This window comes from Mirounga leonina, unplaced genomic scaffold (genome assembly GCF_011800145.1).
Source record: "Mirounga leonina isolate KUSES-001 unplaced genomic scaffold, KU_Mleo_1.0 Mir_53, whole genome shotgun sequence".
In the NCBI taxonomy this organism is placed as follows: domain Eukaryota; kingdom Metazoa; phylum Chordata; class Mammalia; order Carnivora; family Phocidae; genus Mirounga; species Mirounga leonina.
The window spans coordinates 61,569,872-61,584,622 of NW_023270807.1; the positions used below are offsets into that span (position 1 = coordinate 61,569,872).

At 44.3% G+C, this 14,751-nt stretch overlaps 1 protein-coding gene across 1 annotated transcript in view; it reads right to left on the reverse strand.

Annotated features, from left to right (window-relative positions):
• The window catches only part of PREP (prolyl endopeptidase), a 116,822-nt gene extending 102,114 nt beyond the window's left edge, over positions 1–14,708 (reverse strand). Inside the window, exons 1-2 of the mRNA XM_034991683.1 lie at positions 14,603–14,708; positions 9,433–9,507 (exon numbers count right to left, since the gene is read on the reverse strand). Of these exons, the coding sequence (XP_034847574.1) occupies positions 9,433–9,507; positions 14,603–14,647 (120 nt within the window). The 5' untranslated portion in view covers positions 14,648–14,708. The remainder of the gene's footprint in view (positions 1–9,432; positions 9,508–14,602) is intronic.
• Positions 14,709–14,751: the final 43 nt, after the last annotated feature.

Here is a 14,751-nt window from a genome sequence, read left to right on the forward strand (position 1 = left end):
AGATGCTATAACCAACAGTGAGGCGTCTACTAGAACTTTGGCTCCTTGAGAGTGGACCCCGTGTAAATCAAAGGTGTTCTAAGGCAGTTTTCCCAAGCTTTCTGGGCCTCACCTATCTGGTGAAGTGTTTGGGAAACAGCAATTTCTACAGAAATCAGATGCTTCAGAATTACAGCTTGGGCACTTGTATTTTACTAAGTGCCCAAGGAAGGTGATCTTTAGACTAAGTGCTTTGTTCCCTGGACAAGGCAGTGTGGGGTGGTGAATGCATTTTAGACACCTAAGTTTGGGGGGAAAAAAGAAAGGCTGGGAGAAGTCAGAGTTATTTCAGTTCTTCAGCTGTGAGCTCTTGACCAATGGTTTTCCCAAACACTCCATATCTGATGTCAGCATTTCTCATGGACACACTGTAGAGGATTAAGACCAAAGCCAAGTTAATTGCCCAGAGGGAAGGTATCAGTGTTAAATGTATTCAAGCATTTTAAGCATTTCATCAGTGGTCTGGGGTCTGCTTTTCTAAAATGGAGCTTTTCCTGATGGTGAACACAGGGGGCTAGTGTCCCAGCCTCTACTCAAGATATGGCTCAGCCTCCTTTCAGCACTGACCTCTAGCAGCTCAAAGGTTAAGTGGCTTGCCCACCCCCAAATCATGGGTTCACCTGTGCTGGCACATAAATTCCATGCCCACAGGGGCCACATCTGTCTCGCACAGGTCAACGTAGGCTAGGGGAGGAAAGCCAGGGAACCGGAGGGGGGACACACACCCATGGAGAGGCAAGACATGATGAAGCCAGCAGACCTGTGGCATTTGGGAGAGCCAGCATCCATTCTCCCTTTCCAGCGTCCCCCCTTCTTAGCAGACAGTAACTCCAGGTAGCTTTCTGATGCAACAGAAGGCCAAAGACGGTCCCTGGGGCTTCTACCGAATTTCTCATGGCCACAGTTCAGCCAAGGAATGACTGACCACACCTTTGGAGTTTGGCCAATCAAAACTCTGTCTCCTGGGACAGTCACGAAACAAGGGACAGAGGGTTCAATGAGTGAAGATCACTGATGCCATTAGCAGTGCTGGGTGAAAAGTGGAAATTCCTGCCACGGAGCCCTAGAACGATCTGGTTCCTGCCTGTTCCAAGCCTAGCCTTTAGTCCATCCAGGAGTTGTTCCCTACTTACATATTTCAATCGTGGATTTATGAGAAGTATGTTTACAAACCATGATAAGGGTAAACATTTCCAAAGGAGGTGGTGAGATATTTAAGACCTTACAAGTCTTGGGGATTGAGAAAATATGTGGCAATGTATTTACCTAAGGCACTTCCTGTTTCCACTCAAGAATGGACAGCAGGGTAGTAATTCTGAATCCAGGCCCTTACATGAAACATTAGTGAATGGGGGGAAGGGCGTTTTATAGGCCAGCTTTGTCAGTGGAATTCACAAGGCCCCAATTAAAAGGGGCACCACCAAACAGCTTCAAGGTAATCTCTGCCCTTTGTTGAATCGTCATGCTTTAGAACATGGAAGCCTCACTTAAAGGTCACAGTTCCATGGAAAAACACCAATGCCCAGAACGTAAGCACATTTATCCAAAAAACGTAGGCTTCAAAAGGAAAATTCTGCTTAGTTTTCTGGATGAAAATAAAAAGAAGAGTCTTTAAATTCGACATTCTGACTAAGGAGTTGGAGCACTCGAGTCTGAAGGTGTGGACCTCAAGCTCTTTAAGCAGCAGCGCCCCACGCTGCGCCATCCTTGTACAGACTTCTACGGTGTGTGGAAAGTGAATTCTTCCGTGCACTTTCTGAGTTGAATGTCATTCAAACCTTGGAAGCCAGATGAACTGATTATGGTTAAATTCACTTTAGAGATGAATAAAATGAATCTGGGCTAGGTAGCCTGCCATGGTCATAGCACAAGAAAACGGAAGTATAAGAGCTCTGATTTGTGCGTTGACTTCCAGTCCCATTTGGCAAATATCCTCTGCCTCCACACTGCCTCCCAACAGAAGGATCATGAGGAATGCCTGCAAGTCCACAGGATGGAGGAACTAGCCACAAGGAGGATATTCATAGTCTGTCCTGAAGTCTTCAAAGAACACCATAAACTCAAACCAGTCTTTTATACTTTCAATTAATTTCCAGTAAACTTTATCTGCTGTCTTTTGGCTCAGAGACATTGAACTAGCCCTTCACAGTACTGGAAGTCCTGGGAACAGGCTTCTACTCTGTTGGCTCTGCAGCCTGACCGCACAGTGGCCTAATGCAGAAATGCAACTGGACAGATGAATCTTGCTCACCTAGCTCCAAGCTGGTTCTTCCACAGGTTGGCTCTGGTTCCATGCTGGGAAAAGCAGAGTGCCTAGGGAGATCGAGGCCAGACTGCTACCAGAACAGAGCAGAAACTCCTCACACTACGTGCTTTTAGGGTTAACCTTTAACAATGAAAACAAAAGCAAGCAAACAAACAAGAAAAGAGACCTCACAATAGGCAGGAAGGATGCCTGAAAGCAGGTGTTGACTTCCCTAAACGTTGTTCTCCACTGGCCTCTGTGACACTAAAATACCTATAGTGAAATTCTAGCCTACCTCAGTATCCTAGAGATGGTCAGAAGTCCTTTAAGATTTAAATCTTGCCTTCCAGGGAAGGAAACAGTGCAAGAACAGGGGAAGAGAGAGGTGGTATGTCCACGTTCCTTACTCGGAAAGACTGAAGGACTCCTGCTCTCCTCCCTACTTTTCCTAACCCCTCACCAGCAGGTGTAATGAGCTAGCGACCTGTAACTCTTCAGCCCAATGGGAGAATGGGAAAGAAGTGCAAATAATGTCCTAGCAAAAAAGACCTATGTTGTGTATTCCTTTGATCCTCTCTGAAAGAGACGCTAATTTTATTTCGTTTTATCAGAAGGCATGAATATAAATAAAAACTCTTTTGTTTTGTCGTTGCTGGTTCTTACTAGCATTCTTCTCTCATGATCCACCAAGGAAATGGAGCTGTCGTTACTCTCATTTTGCCTAGGGCAGCTCTCAGGGAGGAAAAAAAATTAGTCATTAGATATATGCAGCTGATATTCTACTTAGTTACTCCTGTAGCAAAGTCCCAGGACAGAGTTTCTGTGAAAGTCAGATCTGACAATTCGTTACAAGTAAGACAGCTATCTTGAAAGATATAACTTCTTCCCTTCTCTGTGTATCTCCCCTTCAGTAACTCAGTAACAACCTCTGGAATATGCAACTAAGAAGGTGGAGCCACAGGGAGTGAGACCAAGAGACTCAAGAGCTTACAAGGACATTGCTTCTACCTGGAACTTGGGGCTGCAAAACCAAGCCCAGTGATGTAAAGGGAGGAAGGTATCACTATCAGGAAGGGGAGCAAATGGTGAGGTGTGGACTGACAACACCACGGCAGGGGGAGAGGCCTGGACAAATACGCATTCACTACGCCCGGTGAGACCACCACTTCCACCGTGAAAACAATGGAAGCAGAGTCCGGGGGCCTGAGAGGCAATGCAGGGCCGAGCGGCAGAGGAGTCCCCCAGCCAGGACACACGCACGTCTCCACGACTCCCCCAGACATGTGGTCCACGTGCATAGTGAAGAACATTGGGTTGGGAAGTTTCTGGATTTGACAAGTAGGCCATGGCTGCTCATGATGGAGGTTGGTCTACACTGATGGGAGATGTTCCTGGGAGTGGTGACAAAGGAACGTGGCTCAGCTACATCAAGGGAGCATGGAAAGTGGCTTGTGGATAGGCAGAGGAAGACAGGGAGACAGCCCATAATAAGATCTGAAAAAACATCTGAGCAGGGCACTTCCCAAGGGGCCAGGGCACCAACACAGAGGAAGAAAGAGGTTGCAAAAAACTACGGCAGAGTGTGGGGTTTGGGGACTGCTTGTTTGCCACCAGAAACAAGAAAGAAATTTAGAAAGTTGAAGATGAGGATGCCAGCCACATGCACGTTAATGTCAGTGGATGGAGATGGGGGAGCGGGGCCTCATTATTAGACTGAAGGCTCAAATTAACCTCAGTGTCAAAACATCGGCATGTAGGGAGACTCCTCCAAACTGCATCCCACGATGTGCGTGGGACACACTGGAAATGCCTGTTGAAAAGAGAGTATGAGCTAACTGCCCGTTGGGACCTGCCTAGTTAGTCCTCAAATCCTTTTTAATGACTGCAAACGTCCCCTCTCTAGCACTTCATGCTGAAAACTCCCAAGGTGATCCTGGGGTTCCACTCATACCAGTGAGATTTCACTGTGGTTCCAATGCTTCAAGAGTCATGCCTAGGTCTCTAAAGTACTTTTAATGGGCGCCTGGGTGGCTCAGATGGTTAAGCGTCTGCCTTCAGCTCAGGTCATGATCCCAGGGTCTTGGGATCGAGTCCCGCATCGGGCTCTCTGCCCCTTGGGAGCCTGCTTCTCCCTCTGTTTCTCTGTCTCTCATGAATAAATAAATAAAATCTTAAAAAAAAAAAAAAAAAAAGTACTTTTAACCCAGAGCTTTCCCTTTATCTGATTTTCGTTGCTGAGTTCCTCCTTCCATACAGATTCTCCTACAGTCGTTTTTACAAAGGTCATTTTTAAAGTTGTAATCGTTTGGAGCACTGGAATTTTGCATCCTTCTCCCACTTAGAAATCTACCATAAGCACTTTTTCAGGTTGGTAAGCAGTCTTTACAGCCCAACATTTTAACAGATGCATCTACTACTTCGCTGAGCAGATTCAATATTTTCTACTCAAACATTACACTACTGTTGGAAATTTTTCACTATTAGAAATAATGCCCCCAACTGAACCTTTTCGAGATCTCCATATTTCCAAAATGGCATTATTGCTCTCCCAGGAGGCATAAAATCTCTTTTTCATTCCTGTTTGCTTTTTTTTTTCCTAAGTGTTGCTATCAGATAGGTTAATTTCTGATTATCAATGATATATATGAGGGTTAAGTTTTATATTTTGTACATATTATTTTGTACATACTCTACTGAATCATTAATTCTGATGTTTTCATTTGTTTCCCTTAGGTTTTCTAGACACATGATCATATAATCTACAGTTAATGATAATTTTCTTTTCTTTTCTCCACATTTTGGTCCATGTTTTATTGTACTGGTCAAAGCTTTGTAAACATAAAAATCGTAGTGACGGAGACATTTTAGCCCAGTATTTCAGTTGTTGTTTTTGAATGAGATGTCATCTTGATAAAGCATTGTTATTCCTACTTTATTTTTAGATTTTCTTTCATTTCTTTTTGATATTAGAGTAATTATATAGCTTTATTTAATCCATTTCTATGTTAATATTAAACTCTTCTTCAATTCCTGCGATAAATTCTGCTTTCTTTTAAATCTACTAACATTTATATTCTTTAATCTATCGGTCCACACATCTTCACTGTCCAACACGTAGCCACTAGCCACGTATGGCTGCTGAGTACCTGAAGTGCGTCTGCTCTGAACTGATACGTGCAGGAAGTGTAAAACACACATTGTGTTTCAAAAACTTAGTCTCAAAAATAATGTAAAATACTTTAATAAAATTTCATATTGATTACCTGTTGAGATATTAATATTCTGAAAATACTAATTACATAAAATATAGTACTATATAATTAATTCCACCTGTTTCTTTTTACTTCTTACAATGTGGCTACTAGAAAAATTTGAATTATTATGTATTTACTGGGCAGCACTGGTCTGTTTCCTCTTTACGAAGTATCTCAAGTTTTCACATCGAGATTGGATTTACTTCAGAAAATCAAGTGAGTTGTGCAGGATCTTCTACAATCTGGAACATTTGCTATAAAATGGGGTTATATGGGCCTTGACAGCTTGAAAGGATTCGTCTAGATTCAACACCCTCCTACCCTGGTTTTTTGAAGCTACAGGTTTGGTCTGATATTCTTTTATAAAGGATAAAGCGTTAAATGCCAGGCACTGTCTGAAATGGATAACCCATATTAAATACTAGATTAAATCAAAGACCTATTGATAGCATTCCAGATTTTGGTATAAAAGAACTACATACGTTCCACACTTCCTGACTGGTTTTTATTGAAAAAGCAGCTTTAGGGGTGCCTGGGTGGCACAGTTGGTTAAGCATCTGCCTTCGGCTCAGGTCATGATCCCAGGGTCCTGGGATCGAGCCCCACATCAGGCTCCCTGCTCAGCGGGAAGCCTGCTTCTCCCTCCCCCACTCCCTCTGCTTGTGTTCCCTCTCTCGCTGTGTCTCTCTGTCAAATAAATAAATAAAATCTTAAAAAAAAACAGGCAGCTTTTTGTTTTGGAGGCTATGTGAAGATAGTCTTCTTTACACCAAGATATGACTAATCCACCTTTGTGAGTATGTGTATAACTATGAGCAGAAAATGTTCACACTGCTCTTCTGCTCATTGGAAAAGGACATGCTACCTTTTCAGTCTGACACTGAAATTTAACTCCTTACAAACCAGATGATACACTATTCGTCAATAACAAACCTGTCTGGAGAAGAGTGAGAAGGGTGTGCAGGAAGACTGTAGAGGGGAGGCAAAAGCTGCAAAGCCCCCGACACCTGAGTGAAGCTGTCCGCACAGGTTAGCATGGGCATGGGGGCCAGCCCACAGTCCTCGAAGAACGACCACAAAGTCAAAGTCCCATGGCAAGCACAGATATGAATATATTCCTACAGCTTGCATTCTCAAAGCTGTAACTCCCAGAGTCTTTTTTCTTTTATTATTTTTTACTGTATAATTGATAACCACTTGGGCTACCTGGACGGCACTCCTGGCTCCACATCTACTAGCCCAGTGACCTTAGACATGTTACTTAACCATTCAGCAACTCAATTTCCTCATCTGTAAAATGGGGGAAGTAAAAAGATGTATTTCAGCTTTGAGAATTAAATGAAATAGGGTATGCAAAGCTACCAATGAAGTGCCTGGCACACAGTAAGCATCCAGTAAATGTATACCATGAAAATAATAGCGTATACTCATTAGCTGCCATCAAATGTGGACTGTAAGATCACTACAAAGTTTCATCTACTAATAAGTGGCTTGTTGACCATGGGACCAGCCAGTATCAATTAAGGAACTGCAAAGTTTATATGTTACGTTCATCACCACATAAACTAAAACTGGGTCATTCTGACATTGCTGAATCCCTCAATCACCACCAAAGCTTGAAGAAATCCAGGTTGTACCCATTACCCCAGACAAAGTAATTATCACAGAGACAGGCCTTGGGGACAGTTTTCTAAGAGATGCACAGGAAGTTCACTCCCTCCCCCGGTGCTTCCCATCCATTATAGATTACGCAGCTGCCTGTGACTTTCCATCTCAGGCTCAATCCCTGTCTCCACTCCGGCTAATGCTGAGTGATCAAGGTCATTCATGGCAGGGTCGAGGTGAGGAGGCAGCCCCACACCTGCTCCCTGCGCCTCCTCGCCTTCTCTGCAGAGCTAGAGCCTTCGCCCGCTCCTAAAAATCTCCATCTGTTGCTCGTTTTGGAATCTCTACCCATCCACCTCTATAACCAATGCTTCATGAAAACCCAAATACCAATCATTTTCACCCATGAGACCTCTGTCTTTCTTAAAAGGTCAGGAAAGAGACATAAGAAGGATTAGAAGTAGTATTAGGGAACACCACTAGAAAATCTCAAAACGGTGATGTGCTTATTTCAAGGACCAAAGGTAGGGAAGAAGTTGTAAGAGCTTCTGTAGTGAGCAAAAAAGGACAGACATGCTAGGAAGAACAGGAGAGGGTGACAGAAAAGGAGCATATTTAACATTGCTTTTTAAAAAATGGGAAATGTACTCTGGGATTCTAAAGAAGCTCACATAAATTTCTGGAATAGTGAGCATATTAGAAATAGCATACATATTCCCATGAATTAAGTAATATGTAAATATAGTTATAAAAAGGAGTCAAGGAACTTGAGATGGATTGGAGAAACATGATCCCCACACCGAAGCAAACTTATTTTTTTTTTTTAAAGATTTTATTTATTTATTTGAGAGAGAGAATGAGAGAGAGCACATGAGAAGGGGGGAAGGTCAGAGGGAGAAGCAGACTCCCTGCCGAGCAGGGAGCCCGATGCGGGACTCAATCCCGGGACTCCAGGATCATGACCTGAGCCGAAGGCAGTCGCTTAACCAACTGAGCCACCCAGGTGCCCCCAAGCAAACTTATTAACCACATACAGTATATGTAACGATGAGTCCCAAAGGACAAGTCCTGGGTACTCCAAGGAGAACAGAATATCTGTAGGACATAGCACTCAGGGGCAACTTCATTAATGAAATGAGACCTCAGCTCAAAATATTATATGTTTTGGGGCACCTGGGTGGCTCAGTCGGTTAGGCAGCTGACTCTTGATTTTGGCTCAGGTCATGATCTCAGAGTTCTGGGATCAAGCCCTGCATCAGGCCCCACATTCAGTAAGGAGTCTGCTTGAGGATTCTCTCTCCCTCACCCTCTATCCCTCCCCCCATTCATGTACATTTGATTGCTCTCTCTCAAATAAATAATCTTAAAAAAAAAAATACTGTGCTTCTCCAAAAGAACAGGAAAGCTTTGTATTTTTAGACAGAACAGAAAATTCTCCCCTCCACCCCCTTACTTCTATAAAATATAAGAATGTTCTTATATTTATAATTTGGTTTTTGTTTTATTGTTGTTGCATTAAAATCAGTAAGTAATCCAAGACCAGCATTCACTTTTTAAGACCTGATATTTGTTCAATATACAGTTGACCCTTGAACAGCACAGGTTTGAACTGTGTGGGTCCACTTAATACATGAGCTTTTTACAGTACAGAACTATAAATGTATTTTCTCTTCCTTATGATTCTCTTAATACCATTTTCTTTTCTCTAGCTTCCTTTATTTTAAGAATACAATACACAATACATGTAACATACAAAATGTGTGTTGACTGTTCATGTTATTGGTAAAGCTTCTTGTCAACAGTAGATGACCAGTAGTTAATTTTTGGAGACTCACAAGTTATAATTGGATTTTCAGCTATGTGGGGTGGGGGTGGGGGGTCAATGCTCCAAACCCCCAGGTTGTTCAAGGGCCAACTTCACAGGATTTCTTTTTCCTTTGGAAAAAATGTTTTAGGCAACTTTCCCTTCACATTATTTTATGTTTCCATTTTTACTCGGTAAAAATCAGTTTTCCTTCTTTCTCCTATTTTCATTTCAAATACTTTGTTCATCAGTGTCAGCATAAACCATAAACACTATTGCAAACATTTTATTTTCTCTGGGACTAAAATGCGCTCATCTTTCTCCCATGAGTCATTCGACAAAAAGCGGTAGCACCAACAGGTTCACTCACCTTCCCATGGCAGGACACAGGAAGACACCAGGAAGGAAAAGCCGTAGCTACCGATGCCTAGAGTTTGGCGCCAGGTACTAGGTCTACCTTATCTTTAATTATAAGCCCCAATTACCTTTGTCTGCTCGCTGTCTGGGTCTTCAAGCCAAGCATAAGGGTCATAAATTTTACGTCCATGATAATCCTGTACCTGCAACAGACAAAATGTGGTATTGGACAATTAGTGTCTAACCCCCAATTACATTAGTATCTTCTGAATGTAATAGAGAAAAAAACCAGAGGAGATGGACAGGTGAAAATACCCCAATTGGCTCAGTGGCAATGTGTCTGCCCAAATTACCACATGAACCAAAGCTGGCAGGTTCTCAAAGGTGTCAAGCCACCCGTCATGAAAAGAATGTTTTAGCTGGAGAGGGAAGAAAGATGAAAGGTCAGAATAGGGAACCGCTCTGCCCGTACAACACAAAACAAAGGCCCGCCGCTGTGCTAAAGAAACTTGGCAATGTGTGGTCAGGGGCAAAGCACAGAACCGCACAATGCAGCCGGGGCGCAAGAAGGGCATGTCTGTGAAGGAGCTACCACACGCGCGCTTATTGGCAGCTTTTCTCTTCCTGCTAAGCTTGCTAATGATGAGAAAATCTCCCTACAATGTACTACACGATAGCTTTTGTCTTTAAGTCTCAACTGCCAAAAAAGCAAGTTACCAAAGTGTAGTATAATGAATCTGGTTGATATCAGCTAAAAAAGCTGACTTAGGCCCAATGAAAGAACATTTCTAAGACTGAGGCCTTTCTTCCCTTTTGTGTATTGTTATGAAATGATTACAAAAAAAGAGGCCCGAAGGCATCACCCATTCCGACTAGCCTGGTATTTGAAGAAAGACACCGGCTTCGTGCAGGCAGGGTCTGGCTGAGGGGAAGGCTTCAGGAGCTCCCATGGGAACCGACCATCAGAAACACCTGCGGGCTTCTGCAAAGCCCCCATCCTGGCCTGTCCTCAGAGAGGGAGCGAGGCTGCCAGAGCGGGTGGGAGTCACCACGCCTCAGGTGATCATGCATAAAGAAAATTCCCAAAGGTAAAGACCGTTATGCAATCTCTCCATTTCATCCTATCCTGATAAATCTGACTGAAGCCACATGGACATCTGTCCAGTAAATATCTCGAACAACTCCCAACTTTGCAGTTACGGTTTCTCACAACAATACCAGGGTCTCAGATGAATTTTTAACGGGTCTCCTTGCTTCATCTCTACTATCAGAAGGTAAGGGTTCCTCCCTAATGGAGGGAAACAATCGCTGTTTCTCCTGCTGGTCACAGTTCCAATGTGGCTGCTGGCCGGGTGAGAAGAATCTCCTGGTGCCTAAAACCCCAGGCTTTTCCGCAAAAGGTCTTCATCTCCTTCATCTGGTGCCAGGTGAGAGAACACCTGGAGAAATGCACACCTGGAAGACTGGGCAGTTAAGCAGAACACTCAGAAACTGTCCTCATTAAACAACTGACAAATTCAAGGGATGTAACACCAGGCTAAAATCTCTCCTGATGAGTCTTCATAAAATCACCAACTTTCAACCCTTAGGGAAAACCTCTCTAAACTGTAACTGATTGTTACCACTGAATGAGAACTTTTTATCTTTCCTTCTTATCCCCAAGGCTTTCACATTTTACACACCCTGAAGTGGTTTTACATACGCTTAAAATAACCACCTTATTCTGACAATAAGAAATCAGAAAAATTTAAAGTTGTAAAGGATCTTCCAATCCAATATTTTTAGGAGCCATGGCAGGCACAAGATGGCAACGTGCCCAGGGCCGCACCGAGTTCAGAACCAGAGCTGGGACTAAAAGCAAACTGCCAACAGCTTTTCCCCAAATATTCTTTGGATGTGACACACCAGATTTAAAAATGTTCCTCGATTATGTCACTAAAACTCAGACGTTTCCATAAAGTTAACTTGTCATAAGAAAGCAGAAAAGATTAATTGGAAATCATGTTAGTTTTGCCTAATACTAGATTCAAAGCAATGACTAGTTGCTGACTTATCCACGCTGTTGTGCCTAGTGTTTTAAGGCAAACTTTTAAGAGGGTGGATGATATTCCTAGTTTACAGAGTATGGAATGCAATTCACAAAGGTTAGCAAGCGTAAAGGCCTCAGATTTACTGTTCACTTGGAGATCACGGTGGACTAAACACCATGCCACAGATTTTAGCCACGGTATCTCCCTGAGAGACTCTTACTAACGCAGGAAACTGAAGTCAGATGGTTAATAAGCAGTAGAACTGGTGACCCTCTGTAAGCCAACCCCAAAGCCTGTGGACTTACTTGACCTCTTGCTAATGAACCAGGCCACGTGTAACTTGGCAGGTCCATACCTGGACCCTGACTCAGAACCCAGTGTGCCTCTGAAACAGCCCCATCTTCCTGGCACCAGCATTATCATCTAAAACAGACTGAGGTCAGTTATGCAGCAGACATTTTTAACCAGGGTAGGAAATGGATTCTCTCCAGGACAATCCCAGGAGCCAAGGGCCACCACCCTACTCCCCTGCCCCACTACTTCTTCTACAAGACCATTCCCTACAAATGGAGTGATCTTATAGCCACATCCCCTGAACTTAAGTTATGCAGTGTCTGATTCTAAGTTTGCCAGCCATTCCTCATCTCCCCAAAAGACTTTAAAAATAGAGCCCTGATAAGGCACCGTTACTAATCAACATTTTAGTTATACTATTCAATAGCGTACCTGCTGACTTCAGGATAAATTGCAGAGTCCTGCACACAGCAAGCAGAGCCCATCAAATCTGACCTTTTTTTTTTTCCTTCCCAGCCCCCATCCAAGCTTATCCACCCATGGATGGTCACAATGGCCCTCCTGCCATCCTACAAACAAGTGCACCAGTCCACAACTGTCCAGCCCTACATAACTATGATTTATTTTGGTCACATAGCCAGGAATGTCCTTTCTACCTTATCCAACTGGCCAACTTCCAGGCTCAATTCACATATGATCCCTTTCCCCTGATGGAAATTAATCCCATTCTCCTCTGTGTTCTCCCCTCACCCTACACACTCTTCTAACCCCTGTAGCAGGCCTGAATATTTCCTGACAGCAACACGCTGGGGGGGGGGGGGGGGGGGGGGGGAGGAAACGATGGCATTACACTGGAAGTGTCATGGTTTCCAAATTTCTGAAATCCACCAAAAACGGTTGCATGCTCCAACCCCACAGTTCAACAGAAGACTGCCTGGTATATGGCTAAAAGATGTTCAAGTGACAGAGAGCTGCAGCAATCTCTAACACCTGCTGGAGAGAGATAAAACCATCCTAGAAATCAAGGCTACAATTTGAGTAAATGCATTAAGTCTAGCCTAAGGTTTAGTAATCAGGACTCTGTTACAGGAAAAAGATACCCCATATAGGCTATCAGGGCTGGGATAAGTACACTGTGGGAGCCACACAGCAGGGTCCAAGCTGGACCAGAGCTACATTCCCCTGGCCATGAGGCTTAGGGTTTTCATGAGTTCTCTGGTGAGAAGAAACTGGAGAATATTAAAATCCATGGCACCTTTCAAGTTAATCGTTCATCACTGTTTTAACTGTTCATAATCTTTTTGATGTCTTCATAAAATCCGCACTTAACCCTTTCTAGAACTGCAGGATTTTGGTAACCCAAATGGAAAAACTAAGCAAGAAGCGATCCCTACTAAAAACAAAACAAATCTAAAACGGTACTTATCAAGGCACACAGTAGATCGTTCTTTATATTTTTATTTACCCTGAAAGCTCAAAGATCCTGAAGAACCGAAGTGAGATATTCACATGTCTTCCGATTTCTAAAGTCTGGCACACTGCAGGGCTAGACTGTCATGTGAATAAATGAATGATGATATTCTCACTGCCAACGTAAGTCCTAAGCCCTGTGGCTAGCCAAGCCAGCACTAATATTTCATATATGAGAAAGAAGGCCTATAACAGGTGAGTGATCTCTCCAAAGGCATCCAGCTAGTGAGCAGCAAAACCAGAACCAGCACTCAGGTCTTCTCACTTGGTCTGTCCTCTTTTCCATTCTGGGCAGGATCACTTTACTCCCATACACAAAAGAAACACAGGAATAGAGCTTCTTGGGCTGTTAGAGTAAATTTAATAAGCAAGCAGCTGAACAGACTGAGAAAACATGGTTACCAGATGGCCACTGGTCAAAGAAACCATGAATGCACAGTGCCACTTGGAAGTCTTAATTTGAAACAATATGTCCTTTACTCTAAAGTCTCAGTACCTTTTAACCCAAAGTGAAATGTGCTTTGAAGTACAGCTTTTCTGGCATAAGTCAGGTCAGAGTAAGCAGAAAAAAAACTAGATGTATATATACAAAATTTTTTTTATTCTGATTCTATTTTAAGTAATCTGAGAAATTTGGCTACTCCTAAGAGAATCATGCCCACAACGTTTGGATTCACTCCAGTTCTTAAGATGCCAAATTAATTTTTACACAAAAAGGGTGTTTGCCCAGATTTCCACCCACTAGATCTCACCAGTTACCCAGAGCTAATCTACAGCTTATGTAAATGAAGGCTAACCCCTCCACTAAGCAAAACAAACTCATTCTGAAAAAGGCCATCCCCTCTCCCTTCTAAAGGCCTCCTCTCACCCCCATTAACTCCTTTTCTTGTTTACGAAAACTTGGATCAGCACTGCAACCCTATGGGGTCACTGCTCCACCCTCCCCATTACTCTGTCTAGTCTCTGCATTCCCAGCGCCCAACGCCCAGCACCCGGCCTGGGGCAGGGCAGGCGCTCAACACACGTTTTAAAATCGAATGAATGAACTTCAACTCTTAAGGATTTTAAATCTGGAAGTTTAAAAAGTTTGCTTTTGTTTTAAATTTTACATTAGCCACACACATCTTCACTTTCTCCTACCACCATATTCAAGCAAGAGCCTCCTCCAGTCAAAAAGCAGGGACAGGTTCTGTCTTCCCAATTCCGTAAAATGCCCATTCCTACCTGGGCGTCTGCCCTTGACCCCATTGATTTCAGGAGGCGGCCAAACGGCGGCGGACCCCGGGCTCCGCCGCCAGCAGGCGGCCAAAGACGGCCACCAGGGCCCCCGCGGCTCGGGAGGAGCCCCGCGCCCCCGGCCCGTTTCTCGCAAACAAAGGCCGAGGGGGAGGGGAGGGACGCAGGGGGCGAGGGGCTGCGGGGAGAGGAGCTGCGGGCGGCGGCAGACGCGGCAGACGCGGCACCCGCGGCGGGCAGCGGGGCGGGCGCGGGCTGCGGTACTCACGGCGGTCTCGTCGCGGTACACGTCGGGGTACTGGAAGGACAGCATGGCCAGGGGCGGCGGGGGGCCGCGTGGGGCGCGGGCGGCGGGCGCGAGCGGGCCGGGCTGGCCGCGGGGCGAGGCCGGGGCGCTGGCAGGGGCCGAGCGGGCGA